The sequence below is a fragment of the Centroberyx gerrardi genome, chromosome 2 (genome assembly GCF_048128805.1).
Source record: "Centroberyx gerrardi isolate f3 chromosome 2, fCenGer3.hap1.cur.20231027, whole genome shotgun sequence".
In the NCBI taxonomy this organism is placed as follows: Eukaryota; Metazoa; Chordata; class Actinopteri; order Beryciformes; family Berycidae; genus Centroberyx; species Centroberyx gerrardi.
Genome location: NC_135998.1, coordinates 13,583,621 through 13,597,655, shown reverse-complemented (window position 1 = coordinate 13,597,655; position 14,035 = coordinate 13,583,621). Strand labels below are relative to the sequence as shown.

Below are 14,035 nucleotides of genomic sequence, written 5' to 3'. Positions count from 1 at the left end.
AATGGGCTACCTGTCTGTCTGTGTGTCTCTCTCTCTCTCTCTCTCTCTCTCTCTCTCTCTCTCTCTCTCCTTCCTGTATGTCTGCCTTCCTGTCTGCCTTAATGTGTTCCTGCCTGTGTGTTTCTCAGCCTTTCTGAATGTCTGCCTTCTTGTCTGTATGTTGGATGTCTTGTCTCTCTGTCTCTCTATCTGTCTCTGTTCCTTTCCTGTCTGTCTGTTCATGTATCTGTTGGGCTCTCTATGAGTCTGTATGACGAATTTTGCTGAGTAAAGAACCCATGCCCTCTATATACAATTTTCAAATGAAATGTGATCGTGACCTTCTGTACTGCTACTTAGCCCACAGGAGCTACACAACGTAGTGCAGAAGGGTACTTTACTTTCTTTTGAAGCGTACCATTATATCCCCTGCACACTACTTTTGATTAATGTGTTACCTGCCCTTCTTGTAAGTGACGACAGTGTGCGGGAGTCTACAAATTTTAACTTACTCTTCTACCAGAAGGGATTTCTAAGATTTTGTGGCAAGTCGAGCCAATAGACCAAATTAAACCACAAAGCAGATCACTGGGGCTGTGACCAGGCAAAGGAATAAAAAAAAAAAATCAATCAAATACACATTTCTATACACATTTCAATGTTTCGTACTTTGTCTTGCCATCTCCCACAGTCTTAATTTTCCTACTCTCCTGCTTGTCCCTCGCCCTGCTCCATCTTCAAATGAGTTTATTTAGTAGTAGTAGTAGTAGCAGTAGTCATAGTAGTAGTAGCAGTAGTATGCGGTGGGTTACTGGTGGACCAAGGGAGGCTGTACTACACTTTTGCAGACCAACAGGCCAACAGGCCACACACAATGACAGGTTACCATGGCAACCAAGGCCTCAGTGCAGTGGGGCCTTATGAATGGCATAGTCATAGTAATAGTAAAATAATATTAGTCTTTGTGTTTCCCTCTTTTCTTCCACCTATCCATTTATGTCTTCCCCTTTTGCCATTGGTGACCACATATTTTCTGAATAGATTTTTTTTGTCCTTCTATTTTTTTCTCAGCCTCTGCTGCTTGCCTCTCTCCCCCATCTTCCTCGTCTCCCTCTCCTTTCTCCTCTCCCTACCTTTCTTCCAGGAGAGGATGGTGTGTCTGTGATTACAGCACATGGAGAGGCTCTCTAGTTGGGTTTGAGTCAGTAGAGGGAAGATGTTTACCAGTGAGACACTCAGAACGTGCGCATTGTACAAATCCCACTTTTTACATGCGCGCTGCACTGCATCTGCACACCCTGAAGAGGAATTGTTGTGCAGTATTAATGTGGGATAGATTTGGATTGATGGCTACTACTGTGTGTGTTGGACCTGTGTACTCTGTCATTCTCTCATACATTAAAATACAATAAAGTTGATCTATTCTGTTTCTTTGGGCCTCCTTCTGTAATCTATCATTTTTCTCTGTCACTCCTTTTTTGTCTGTCAATTTGTCTATCTTCCTGTCTCTGTCAGTGTGTCTCTCTCTGTTTTGATGTCAGCATATTCTGTGAGCCATATCATAAAGAGAGCCCCATTGACATTTCAATTTGCCCCATCACCCATCACCCCTCACACATACACACACACACACACACACACATGCACACATACACCAATTTCATTGTGGAGCATCAGCTCAGAGGCAGTGCCTCTCCTGGGTTTCCACGGAGACAAGGAAAAGCAATAACTGCACACTTGACCTCTCTGCTCTTTTATTGGCCTCTTCTCCCCTTCACACGTGCACGCACACACACACACACACACACACACACACCTCAAATCTAATCTGGGAGAGTATGCTGCTGTGGTGTTATCCCTCCGTCTTCCCCTGAGGACAGGAGAAGAGAGGGAAAAAGTGAGGGAGAAACAGGGAGGGGAGGAGCGAGGGGAGGGGGGAGTTAATAATTTCATCTGAGGAGGTGGTGGGAGAGCGAGAGAACACGGCCTCGCAGTGACCTGGGGCGATAAGATCGATTGTCTGGCTCTTGTAGTCTCCTAATATCTCTCACACACTCATGCAGGCAGGCAGACACACACACACACACACACACACACACACACACAGACAGTCACATCCTCACACAAACTGTCTCTGTCTCACACACACACAAACACACACATTGCAGTATTCAGCGATGTTGTAACAACTTGCTATAACTTCAGAACTGTGAGTGAGGGAGGAAAGGTGAGAGGGAGGAAGATGCACAGTGTGTTAGAGAGAGAGAGAAGGGGAAAGAGACGTAAGGTGTGATTGGGAGGAAGTGGGAGAAGAAGAAGATGGGGGGGAAAATAGGAAAATATTAGGAGTAGCAGAAAAAAGCGACTAGCCATAGCGACAGGTCTGTTTACTGTTTATTTTGGTCTCGAGTCTCGTTGCTCTTCATATTGGCAGAGTTGAGATGATTTCCTTTCGCTGTTTATTCCTGTGTGGATTTGTGTGTTTTGTGTGGATTTGTATGTGAGTCTGTGTGTGTGTGTGTGTGTGTGTGTGTGTGTGTGTGTGTTTGTGTGTGAGCGCTCTTTTTCGCCTCATCTAAGATCGTTTATCTGAACTCAATCTTTCCATAAGCATCATGTTGTCATGGTGTTTTCACATAACATCCAGGTCTGTCTGTCTGTGGGGTTTCCTACTTTTCTTGCCATATAGGTAACTACTGCTTCAGTAGATTAATGCTTGTATACATACTATTTTCAAGAGTAACTATAACATGAAGAGTGCTTGATTTATTTTGCAAGGGATGCACACTTTTGAGGCTGTTTATGTGTCTCTGTTTAAGTGCCTCACATCATTTTCATTTATATTACCCATTTCTGTTTCCAGCCTCTCAGAGTCTGGCTGTGGATTCAAATGAAGTGTCAGTATGACACAGTATGACATAACTGATTCTGTATCAGCAGAGACAGTTGAAGAATATTTGTCAAATACATATTAATCTAAATAACCATGCAATTGGTCAATGGAAATATTATTTGTCATGTCAAATAAACATGACAGAGGTCCCCCAAGCGCTATTCTTTGTCAATCTGAAATATTAAAATCAGTTTGTAGTCAGTTGTGTGTAGGGTGTGTGTGTTTGCATAGTATTTGTGTGTGTGTGTGTGTGTGTGTGTGTGTGTGTGTGTGTGTGTGTCTGTGTCTGTGTCTGTGTGGGGCATTATTACGAGCCAGGCTGTGTAACCACGCTAAGCTAAACTAAGTCTCAGCAGTACATTGTTTGAACATGTTTCAGCAATAAGAGCTTACTCACGATGATTTATCCCTCTCAGTAATCAGGTCAGCGTCGATTGGATTGTTTCTTGTGTGTGTATATGTGTGTGTATGTATGTGTGCGTATGCGTGTGCACCAGGCAGCACACAATGATGCTTCCCTGCAGTGTTGCCGTCTGTCACGCAGGTGTGTGTTTGTGCGCATGTCTGTGTGTGTCTGTGTGTGTCTGTATGTGCTATGCTGCCCACGTTTTCACATGTGCAAAGGTAGCAAGGCACCTGCAAAGTATTTGCTCAACTATTTATACACCACTGTTACATTATTACAGCACATCTACCCTACATGAATGTTGACCATACACCTTATATTTAAATATGTACGGTCCATATCCTTCTGTCTACAGTATACGAGTCATACATGATGAGTTCCTTGTGAAAAATCTTTTCTCCTCTCTTTGTTGCTTCCAGTTCTCCAAGGAGAAATACCTGTTGGAGTCTCCTCCTGAGAAACTTCGTAAGGAGCTGGAGGAGGAGCTGAGACTGAGCCCCGCTGACATCAGGAGCCATGGCTGGTACCATGGACACATACCCAGAGAGGTACACACACAGGAATACACACATACACACACACACACACACTGTACAGTACATTGTATACATATGCAGTACATACACAGTCTTAGTCATGACATCAGGAGCCATGATTGGTCCCATGGATGTCTCCCCCAAGATGTGCAAACAGATGGATACACATGTACTTTCCAGAACGGTAAACCCTTGAGATAACTCACTTCCTATGTCCCAGCACATGCACAGGCACACACACACACACACACACACACACACACACACACACACACACACACACGCATACACACACACACACACACACACAGGCAGGCCCTCCCAGCCAAGTGTATGTAAGTCAAAAAAAGCACACTGCCGTTGAGAGTGCCATTGAATTACTGTCATACACACATGTGATACAAAACTTGCTATTGTTGTGTGTTGACTAGTTCATGTTCCAGACCCAATTCAAGCCCGATGTGTCTCACTTATTATTAGCCCTACAGCTGCACTGTAGCAGCTTTAATGCTGAACCTCCTGACTCTATAGATACATAGTCAGTATAAAATACAAGCGGCATTATTTATCAAGAAAACTACTATGATTTCCATAGAATTTTTTTTTTTAAGATGTATGATTTTCACTAAATGTGTCATAGTCATCATTTTAATTACCATTGGCATTAGCCTCTATAGCAGTGGTCTTCCATCCTGATCCTCGGGACCCAGTTGCTGGTTTTCTATCCTACCAGCTAGTTAATTGCATCCACCTGCCATCCCAGGTGTAAATCAGTCCCTGATTAGATGGCCAGAATGAAAACCAGCAGGGCTCTGGGTCTTGAGGACCAGGATTGAATACCATTGATCTGTAGACAGGGATGACATAGTGGCCTTATAGTTAGAGAGGCCATTCCTTGTGCTCTGACACCATTGATGAAATGCATAGATGTATATGTAGTAGAGGAACATGCAAAGAAACATATTCTGTATTAGATTGTGTGTTTGAAATCAAATTCTGAAAAAAAAAAAATCTATTGCCGCTGTAAACTGTGTTGTATCTGAGTTCATCATGTTTCTGTTCCATTTAAAAGAGCAATAAGTAAGATTTTTGCTATCCCATAGTGCAAAACCCATAATATTTGCGAGGGTTGATAGGTTTGTTCATCAATAATAATGACTCAACGATTACTTTGCCAAGACAGTGCTGAGATTTCTGGCTTTCAAAACACGCTTTCAATGCTTTACACATAGGAGGACACTGATAAATGAATCCTATCATCTGTCACAGCTCAGTAGAAGTTGATTTAGCTTTTGGAAGAAGGGAACTGTGCCAAACAGACAGCTGCATGTGTTTGTTGCTGATGTACGCAATTGATTTCACAGCTGGTGACTAAGACACAGATACACACAGACACACAACAGACACGCACCCACCCACATTGCATGCACATGTGGAGGGTGGCCCTAGTTTTTAGGCACAGCCACTTAGTCTCTCTCTCTCTCTCTCTCTCTCTATCAGAACAACCATCTGTGAGTCTTTCCCCTTCTACTTTACATAAAATATTTATTTATTCATGAATTTGCCCCAGTGTAAACTTGGGGAAACCCTGAGCCCCCTGGCTACCAAAACAATACTTAGTTGCCATGGTGACTGGATCCCACACACACCCTTTGGGTGGGTCCCAATACTGTACATTAGCTTCCTTCCTTCCTTCCTTCCTTCCTTCCTTAATTAATTCCTTCTTTCCTTCTTTCCTTCCTTCCTTCCTTCCTTCCCTGTTCCCTTCTGATCTTTAAGATGTTTTAAGTATTTGCACAAGCCAGAAACATGGACCCACAGGGCCTTCCCTTTATTTTTTTTATAGATATATATTATAGTTTGTTTACAGTTTAATTGTTGAAAAATGAGAAGTGGAAACCCACACCAGTATCAGTGAGGTGCTGGCTGACAGGAGCAGAATTAATCAAAATGAACACTGCATCCATAGCTCCAATGTAACAATTTTTACTGCATTGACAATAACATTTGTTTGGAGCCATGAGGCAACATTTTTCATGTTGATACAGTTTATTTGTTGCCAACTGTCAGTATTAAACTTGGTACATAGAAATCTGAGGTGGAGGACCAGACAATAAATACAAAAACACAAAGAGAAACATTAGTACAGTCAATTTAAATTTAGAAACTGCAGAAGCAAGGGGGTCTTGCTTTTTGTTTTATCCCAAACGTTTCCCTTTGATCTTTGTATATACTGCCTCCTGCTGGTCAAATGACACATCAGGAAACAGCGTTTCCATGTGCTACACAGCATCACTTATTTCATGTCTTGTTTCCATTTGATATTCCCTGTGATCTGTAATGTAAGGCTTTATACTTTAAGCTTTCATGCGTACCGGTAGTCTCTTTGCAGGTAGTTTAAAAGGAAATATTGAAATATGTTACTCCTTTACTACATGACTGCTCAATCAATATTTGTGAACTCTTCTCACAAGGCTACAGAAGCCAGACACAACTCAATTTTTTTATATCAGCAAGATATATAGCCTGAAGCTGTTCCATAGACCATGAACGAGAGATTGATTTTGTGGATTGTTTGTTTGGTCGATAACCTTTAAATGAGCTTCATTTTTATGATAGTGCCATCAGTTCTGAACTAAATAAATGTTCCCACAGAAAGTCATTCTGTCCCTGGCATCTTATCCATCTTTGCCAACTGACGTGAATTGAAACTGTACACAGGCATCAGGAAGGGAACAGGACAAATTCTGCTCTCTTGTTTTTGGCAATGGAAGACATATCTGTTCAGCAGCACAAATTAAACTGTCCTGGAGCACAGGAATAAACATTAATGGTTTCCTTAAATTCAGTTATTTAACTACGTAAGTGTCAGAAATATTAAGTTCTCAGGCTCAGTGATCTAAGTTGCAAGTATTCTTCCGGCATTGGAGGATTAAATGGATAGAAATATTTATATATACTTTGCTTTTCTTTTCTGCCTAGGTGTCAGAGACTCTGGTGTTGCGTAATGGAGATTTCCTGGTGCGTGACTCTCTGACCAGTGTCGGGGATTACGTGCTGACCTGTCGATGGGACCATGAGGTGCTGCACTTCAAGATCAGCAAGGTCCTGGTCAAATCCAATGAGACCAAGGTGTGTATTCAACACTCACTATCTGTCTTCGTTCCAGCAGTGCACCAAACACAGTAAAAACTGGCTGTGCTTCCATTTTTATTGACTTGCTTTTATGTGATGCCTTTAACCCGATTATATTTGCTCTCATATTGTCTTACTCTGCGATCTTACCTTTTATCTTGTGGAGCCTTGTTTTTTTTTACTCGTTTTACATTATTTTATTATAATGCTGTGTGACAAGGTTCAGTGTTCTGTTGGCAGGAAGGACACTGGAGAATTATGGTTCTCGCCCCGTAGTCTATTCTGCACCAAAAGATAACCAAAACACAACATAGATCGAGCACCACCGGTGTGTAGGTCACTCGTTAACCCTCTGAATATTTGGGTTCCTTGGGCTCCTCTCACTCTGGAACAGTAACAGACCTTTTTCACAAACATGGCTGACGTACTTCCGCTCAATGTTAAGAAGAACTTTCTGTCGCCTCTGACTCTTCCACTCTGTCTGTGATCACTTACCCCTCTACTGAGGGAGACATACTGTAAATAGGGGGGTTAATTTGGTGCAGGTGCTCCTCGTCGGCCAGCTGTGCCACTCATGCCTCTCTCCGCCTCCCGACCGGCGCTCGATCCCCGCTTTGTTTGCCACATGCCGTTTCATTTATTAGACATTGTAGGAAATTGTTAGATTGTTAGGCACTTTGTATTGTTCTCATTGTAATTACAATGTATACAAAAAAAATCCCAAAACCTGTAACTTTCTATTCTATTCTACTCTTTTCTATCCACCCTTCGTCCCCAGGTGCAATATGTGCTGGAGTCTGACAGTTTTGACTCGGTCCAGGAGCTCGTGCGGTTCTACGTGGGCCAGCGCCGGCCGGTCTCCCAGCCCAGCGGGGTCCACATCTACTGTCCCGTGAGCAGGACGCTCCCCCTGCGCTACCTGGAGGCCACCTTCGCCCTGTCCAATAGCAAGCAAGGGTCTGCCTACTCGCCGTCCAGTCAGAGGGGAGCGTACATCAAGAGGAGGAGCGTCACCATGACTGACGGGCTGACCACTGAGAAGATGATACCTCACAGGTGAGACAGGAGGGCGGTACAGTGGATTTTGTGTGTGTGTGTGTTTTCAGAGTGGCAGAGATGCAGTGCTATCCAAAAATATAACAATTGAGCAGCCTAAAAAAAAAAATCATGTCTTTTCGATTTTCCAGTCTTCATCATATTTGTCATTATTTAATTCTTATAATTATTATTATTTCATCGCTGCTTTCTGTTATATGTATGATCAGTGACCCAGACAGCCCCAGTCCTGTTGAAACACCGGTGGCACCAGAACCAGAGCCGGAACCTGTGCCCAACTGCAGGTTGTGTGTGTGTGACACTAGTGTTGTTTTTGAGCACTGAACCAGTACCTCCACCAGTACCTTTCACCTGAATCGTGTGGTCTCCTCACTTCACAGACACCATTAGCACTCCCCCTAGTTATTAGACCTTCATACTCTGTGTGAAGTTACAAAATGACTTGTTCACTCTGTCTACACTCGATCACTCCCTGGTCAGAACTAAATAATCCACAAAGAAGGAGCAGACAAAAATGTAGAAATACGTTTCTCACAGAACCCAAAGCTAAAAAGGAGATGAGAGATGCACAAGCTTTTAAAGCAACAGGCAATATTTCTTTGATGGAGATTGACATAATGGACAAAAGCCAGAGTGTCAATGACATACTGGGTTTTAAAGACCAAAGCTCTATAAAGACCAAACATATGTGGCCATAATTGTTGGAAGAATTTCCCATCTTTCACTGTCTAAAAATGGTGCCTGTGTATCTTAGACATTAGTTTAGTATTGATTTAGCTCTCAGTGGCAGTAAATCCTTCCTCAAATAATTCACATTGTACTACATTTTTTTCTGCTCCTGCTTTTAAGCCCTAGAGATACTTTTGTAAATACAAGTAACACAAGTAAAGAGATCTGTCTATATCACTATATGGAAAAAATGTCTTTCAGGGCACAAACAAACCAAAGTGTGTCTCCCTCCCACTATGTAATAATCAATCAGCTTTTACATTCTTAGCCACTCCATTCCTGTCATGTGAAACAGATAAGTGTGACACCCTGAACCGCATCGCCTTGTGTGGTTCCTCTCTTCACTACCTTGACAGCTTTCAAACCCAGACCCAACAATCATTAACATGCTGAAAATGTTTTGTTTGCAGCCCGTCGACCATCCACCACCATAAAGATGCAATGCGGAACTGTGCCATGAGCATGGACCAGATTCAGGAGTATCGCTGCCCACTGTCACCTGTAGGGGAAACCCCACTGTCTCCTGCATATAGTGCTAGTGAGTATCAGAGACACACACACACACATACACACACACACACACAAATAGAGACACATACAGACACATACATACAAGTGCTACACATACACATAAACACTTAAATAAACACAAGGAAGAAATGATTTTTTTTGCAATCCCTTACCTCTCTCTCTCTCTCTCTCTCTCTCTCTCTCTCCCCCTCTCTCTCACCAGTCACCAGGCACAGAACCCAGTCAGGTGGGCGCGTCCTGGCCGTCGTCCCTCCCTCTCCTGCGATGCGTCGTTCCAGCGACCCTCAGCTCAGCCCTTCAGCCAACAACAACCCTCCAGAGCATCCCGCCCACACCTCTCACTCGGCGCACTCCTCGCCCGCCCATCATCCCAGCTACCAATCACACTCCTCAGAAACAGCAGGAAGCTACTGTGACCTCAGACCTTGTCCTGCTGGTCCTCCCAAACCCCCAGCTAAGAGCTACGTGGAGCGATTGCGAGTGGAGGAAGGGAGGGAGGAGGGAGCGAGGGAGGAAGGAGGAGAAGGGATGTTCAGCGCCCCACAGGTGGAGACGGCTTCCTCGTTCAGACCATCTAGGTATTGGACACACACACACACACACACACACACACACACTTGCACCAAAAAGTATTTGTAAGAGGGAATCACGACATCAAGAAAGTTTAGTGAGTTTAGTGAGTGAGTGACTCAGGTAAGTTGTGAGTCACAGAAAAGTAGACTACATTGAATTTTAAATATTTTCCTGTAATTGGCTGAATTTCCCAGCGCTAGTTCCCTATGCAGCAAACCCCAACTGCATGTTCCCGTCTCCAGTGTTAAGGGGAAACTGGCAAAAGGTTGTACATATAGATGATGAAGCAATTCCAACTGCTTTAGAGAAACCTGTCAAAACCTGAGGAAGTTGGTTTGGTGCAACTTTAAATGACATGAAGGAGATTCAGGGGCTAAAGCAGCAGCTAGTTAGAGGCACTGGGGGCACAGAGAGGCCAAGACTACCAGGGAAGTTAAAGCTGTAGTGGCTGCAATTTGGTCTGTTGCCTCAGCTATTACGTACCGGCCCTTGACAATATATGAGATACCTATATAAAAGGTAGAGAGAGGCTCCTATGTCAGGAAATGGCTTGGAGTCCCACAGTGTCTTAGTGTGGTCAAATGTGTCTCAGTGTCTTCAAATGTGGTAAGATTGGAGATGATGCTGACAGAACCTACACACCTAACAGGAATATAGAGCGTAGTGTATCAGCGGGGCAAAAAGGGAACCCAAGAGAAGCTGTTCAACAGACACACTAAGCTCTCAGAAGTAGAGAACAAGTCAGTCAGGGAAAAAGAAAGATGTATGTGGAGCAAATACAATAGCAGGAGAAAGCAGCAAGGCGTTCTAAAGCTGTCTCTAAGGCAAAGCAGCATGTGTGGATGAAGTGGTAAAGTGTAGAGAAGAAGAAACTTGATGTCTATGATGTGCTACCATCTCCCCCAAATCTCAGTCAGTGGGTAACAGAGGACCCTGAGGACAGTCCTTTATGTTCAGGTGTAGCTACACTTGAGCATATTTTATCAGGATGTAAAATGAGTCTATTCCAAGGACGATACACCTGGCGCCATGATCAAACGCTGAAGCAGCAATTGAGTTAGAAATTAATGTGTTAGTTGATAAGAAAGAAGGTATTAAAATAGTTTTTGTCTGTTAGGGGAAACAGTAGGAGCGAAGCAGTTTGGGCCAGGCATTGCAGGACAGCTAAGAGTGGGAAGAGATGGGGAAAGGGCAATAGACTTGGGTAAACATCTGATAATCCCGCAGGAAATAGGGAGCACTACCTTAAGCCAGACTTGGTGTGGTCAGTCACAGCGGATTGTGTATTTTGTGGAGCTTACAGTGCCATGGGAGGACGCGGTAGATGAGGCTTATGAAAGGAAAAGGCTCAGGTATACTGGGTCGGTAGCAGAGGTGGAGCAGCAGGGTTGGAAAGCTAGAGTTTGCCCCGTGGAATTTGGATGCAGAGGGTTTGTTGCAAAGTCGGTGTTAACACTACTAGGGGAATTAGGCATGCGTGGACGGGGCTTAAAGCAGGCAGTAAAAGCTATGTTTTACACAGCAGAGACTGTCAGTGGCTGTGGCTGAGGAGAAAGCACCATGATTGGAGCACAATGTTTCTAAAGTAAGAGCCATTGAGTGTTAAAGTGTACGGATTTAGTTTGGTTTGCTGATGTATTGGTCTGAATTGTCAATATGTCCAGTGGTCTATAGATCTATGACAGAGGGTTGGATTGCTAGCATTTGTTTGTAGCTTATTTGCTGATATAGTATTACCAGGTATATTGTTTGCTAGTGGTACGTTTGCTGGAATATTCTATTGTATTATGTTAGTAGTATGCTTGCGGATATATTTTGTTTGGCCAGGCATGCTAAGCCAACCATCTAACTTTCTTACTTACTTAGAAAACCTCTCTTGATTTGTCACCATCTTATCAACATTCTTTATCCGTTAGTCCTTGCCATTTGCTCATGTGTTGCAGTGGTTTAGTAAGAAGTTTTTCATCTACTTGTCTCTATTGTGGGTTTTGTTGTATAAGGTCCTCTAATGTGATCTAATCTTTCCTGTACAGGTATGAGTCTTGCCTTATGCCGGCTGAGAATAAGCCTCTGGAGATGTCTGTGCTGAAGAGAGTCAAAGAGCTGTTGGCTGAGGTGGATGCAAGGACTGCAGCCAAACACATCACCATGGTGGACTGCACGGTACGTACAGTACACACACACACACACACACACACACACACACAGAAAATACCTTCACATGCACGGCACATACAAGTGCTCACACCCTGACATCTTGCATCTTACATTTATTTTTATTTTTTTTGTTTTATCTTGGGCAGGTTGCTAGGATACTGGGCGTAACCGCTGAGATGCAAAGGATGATGGGAGTGTCTTCAGGGTTGGAGTTACTGACGCTACCACATGGACATCAATTGAGACTTGACCTGCTGGAGAGGTACACACACACACACACACACACACACACACACACACACACACACCTCATTCTTTCACTGTCTTACTTATTACTCACACGTTCATTAATTCAGCTATTGATTATCCCTCCTGTCTCCTCTCTTCTTCTCTTTCCTCTCTTGTCCTTTCCTCCTCCCTCCCTCCTTACCTATCATCTCCTCCCCTCATTTCCTGCCCTCATCCTCTCTTCTTTCCCTGCCACCCCTTTCCTCTCCTTTTGTCTGCTTTGTTCTATACCATGATAAATATTACTCAATCAAAAAATAAAATGCATTGTAGCACCTTCCACTATTAAACAGTTGATTAAAAGTAATGTTTTGCCTCAATTTGTATTTTCGGTTTAACATTTCTCATGGAATATACTGGTAACACTTTACTGCAAGTGCACTTTGAGGCATCATAAGCACATTATAAGTACATTATAACTTTAAACTACTTTGTCTTCCTTAACTTCAATAAACTCTCCATTGTAATCCACAGTAGAACGATTCAACAGAATAAATGTGATAATATATCACTCATCAATCACCATCTCACCATATCCCCCATGTATTATAATACATTACATGCTGTTATAATGTGAATTTCCCATATGGCTTATAATAAGCTTTGATCTTATGCCTTATACTTCCTTATCAGCATCACTAAGTAACATACATTTTATTAAATGCCGCTTTCCTCTTTCCCCAGGTTCTATACCATGTCTATCATGATGGCAGTGGACCTGCTGGGCTGTACAGGGAGCACAGAGGAGAGGGCGGCCCTACTCCACAAGACCATACAATTAGCAGCCGAGCTTAAGAGCAACCTGGGTAACATGTTTGGCTTCGCTGCCGTGATGAGAGCGCTGGAGCTGCCACAGGTAAGGGAGACACAGATACAAGACACACTTGTTTTTTAACATTTTTTAATCCAGAAAATGTTTGCTGAATAGGCACGCTCTTTTCCACCATACAGGGTTTTTTCATTAAAATGCAGCTGTTCTAGGTTTTGATGCATCATTCATCATTTCTTCTTCTCTCCCTTTCTTCCTTAAATCAGATCTCTCGTTTGGAGCAGACGTGGGTGACGTTACGCCAGAGACATACAGAGGGCGCCATCCTGTATGAGAAGAAACTCAAACCTTTCATGAAGAATATGAACGATGGCAAAGGTGAGATCCTAGTCCGGCCTTTTGTCCTATTGTAAATGGGACACTGATTTTGTGTCTACTTGGAAAAACAAAGACAAGACTTGGGTTGCCTCCTTTTTGTCTACGCAACCTTATGTCTCTGTCTCTGCGCATGTGTGTGCATGTGTGTTTTTAAGAAACTGCGTGTGTATGTTGGTGTGTGTTTACATCTCTCAACTCTTCACTCTGTGTGCTTCCAGAGAGCAGCGTCCTGTCCAACACTTCCTTCCCCCACCTCGTCCCTGTCCTGTCCCTGCTGGAGCGGGGCGTGGCGCTGGGCGAGGCGCTGGAGCCCTGGGAGAGCGTGGAGGTGGGAGTGGATGTGGTCATGTGCCACCTAGAGGCAGCTCGCACCATCGCACATCACGGGGGGATCTACAGAACCAACGCTGAGACCAAACTACAGGGTGAGGCCAAGTGGCAGTTGTGGAAGGATGAAAGGAGATGGCATCTGCCTTATTTATTTAAATTATAAATGCATCCCACCTGTTAAACATAGGTTTTTCTCACCACTCCATCCTCATTGCCAAATTTTAACCACTGGATGAGGCTATGGTTAACTTCCATTTAGTTCAGTTAACAATGTT

General features: G+C 43.5%; 1 protein-coding gene across 1 annotated transcript in view; it reads left to right on the top strand.

Moving 5' to 3' along the window:
* sh2d3ca (SH2 domain containing 3Ca) overlaps positions 1-14,035 on the top strand; it is a 56,642-nt gene that overhangs the window by 38,596 nt on the left and 4,011 nt on the right. Inside the window, exons 5-14 of the mRNA XM_078287999.1 lie at positions 3,698-3,826; positions 6,797-6,946; positions 7,728-8,005; positions 9,145-9,272; positions 9,468-9,843; positions 11,872-12,001; positions 12,142-12,257; positions 12,968-13,139; positions 13,319-13,430; positions 13,649-13,855. Of these exons, the coding sequence (XP_078144125.1) occupies positions 3,698-3,826; positions 6,797-6,946; positions 7,728-8,005; positions 9,145-9,272; positions 9,468-9,843; positions 11,872-12,001; positions 12,142-12,257; positions 12,968-13,139; positions 13,319-13,430; positions 13,649-13,855 (1,798 nt within the window). The remainder of the gene's footprint in view (positions 1-3,697; positions 3,827-6,796; positions 6,947-7,727; positions 8,006-9,144; positions 9,273-9,467; positions 9,844-11,871; positions 12,002-12,141; positions 12,258-12,967; positions 13,140-13,318; positions 13,431-13,648; positions 13,856-14,035) is intronic.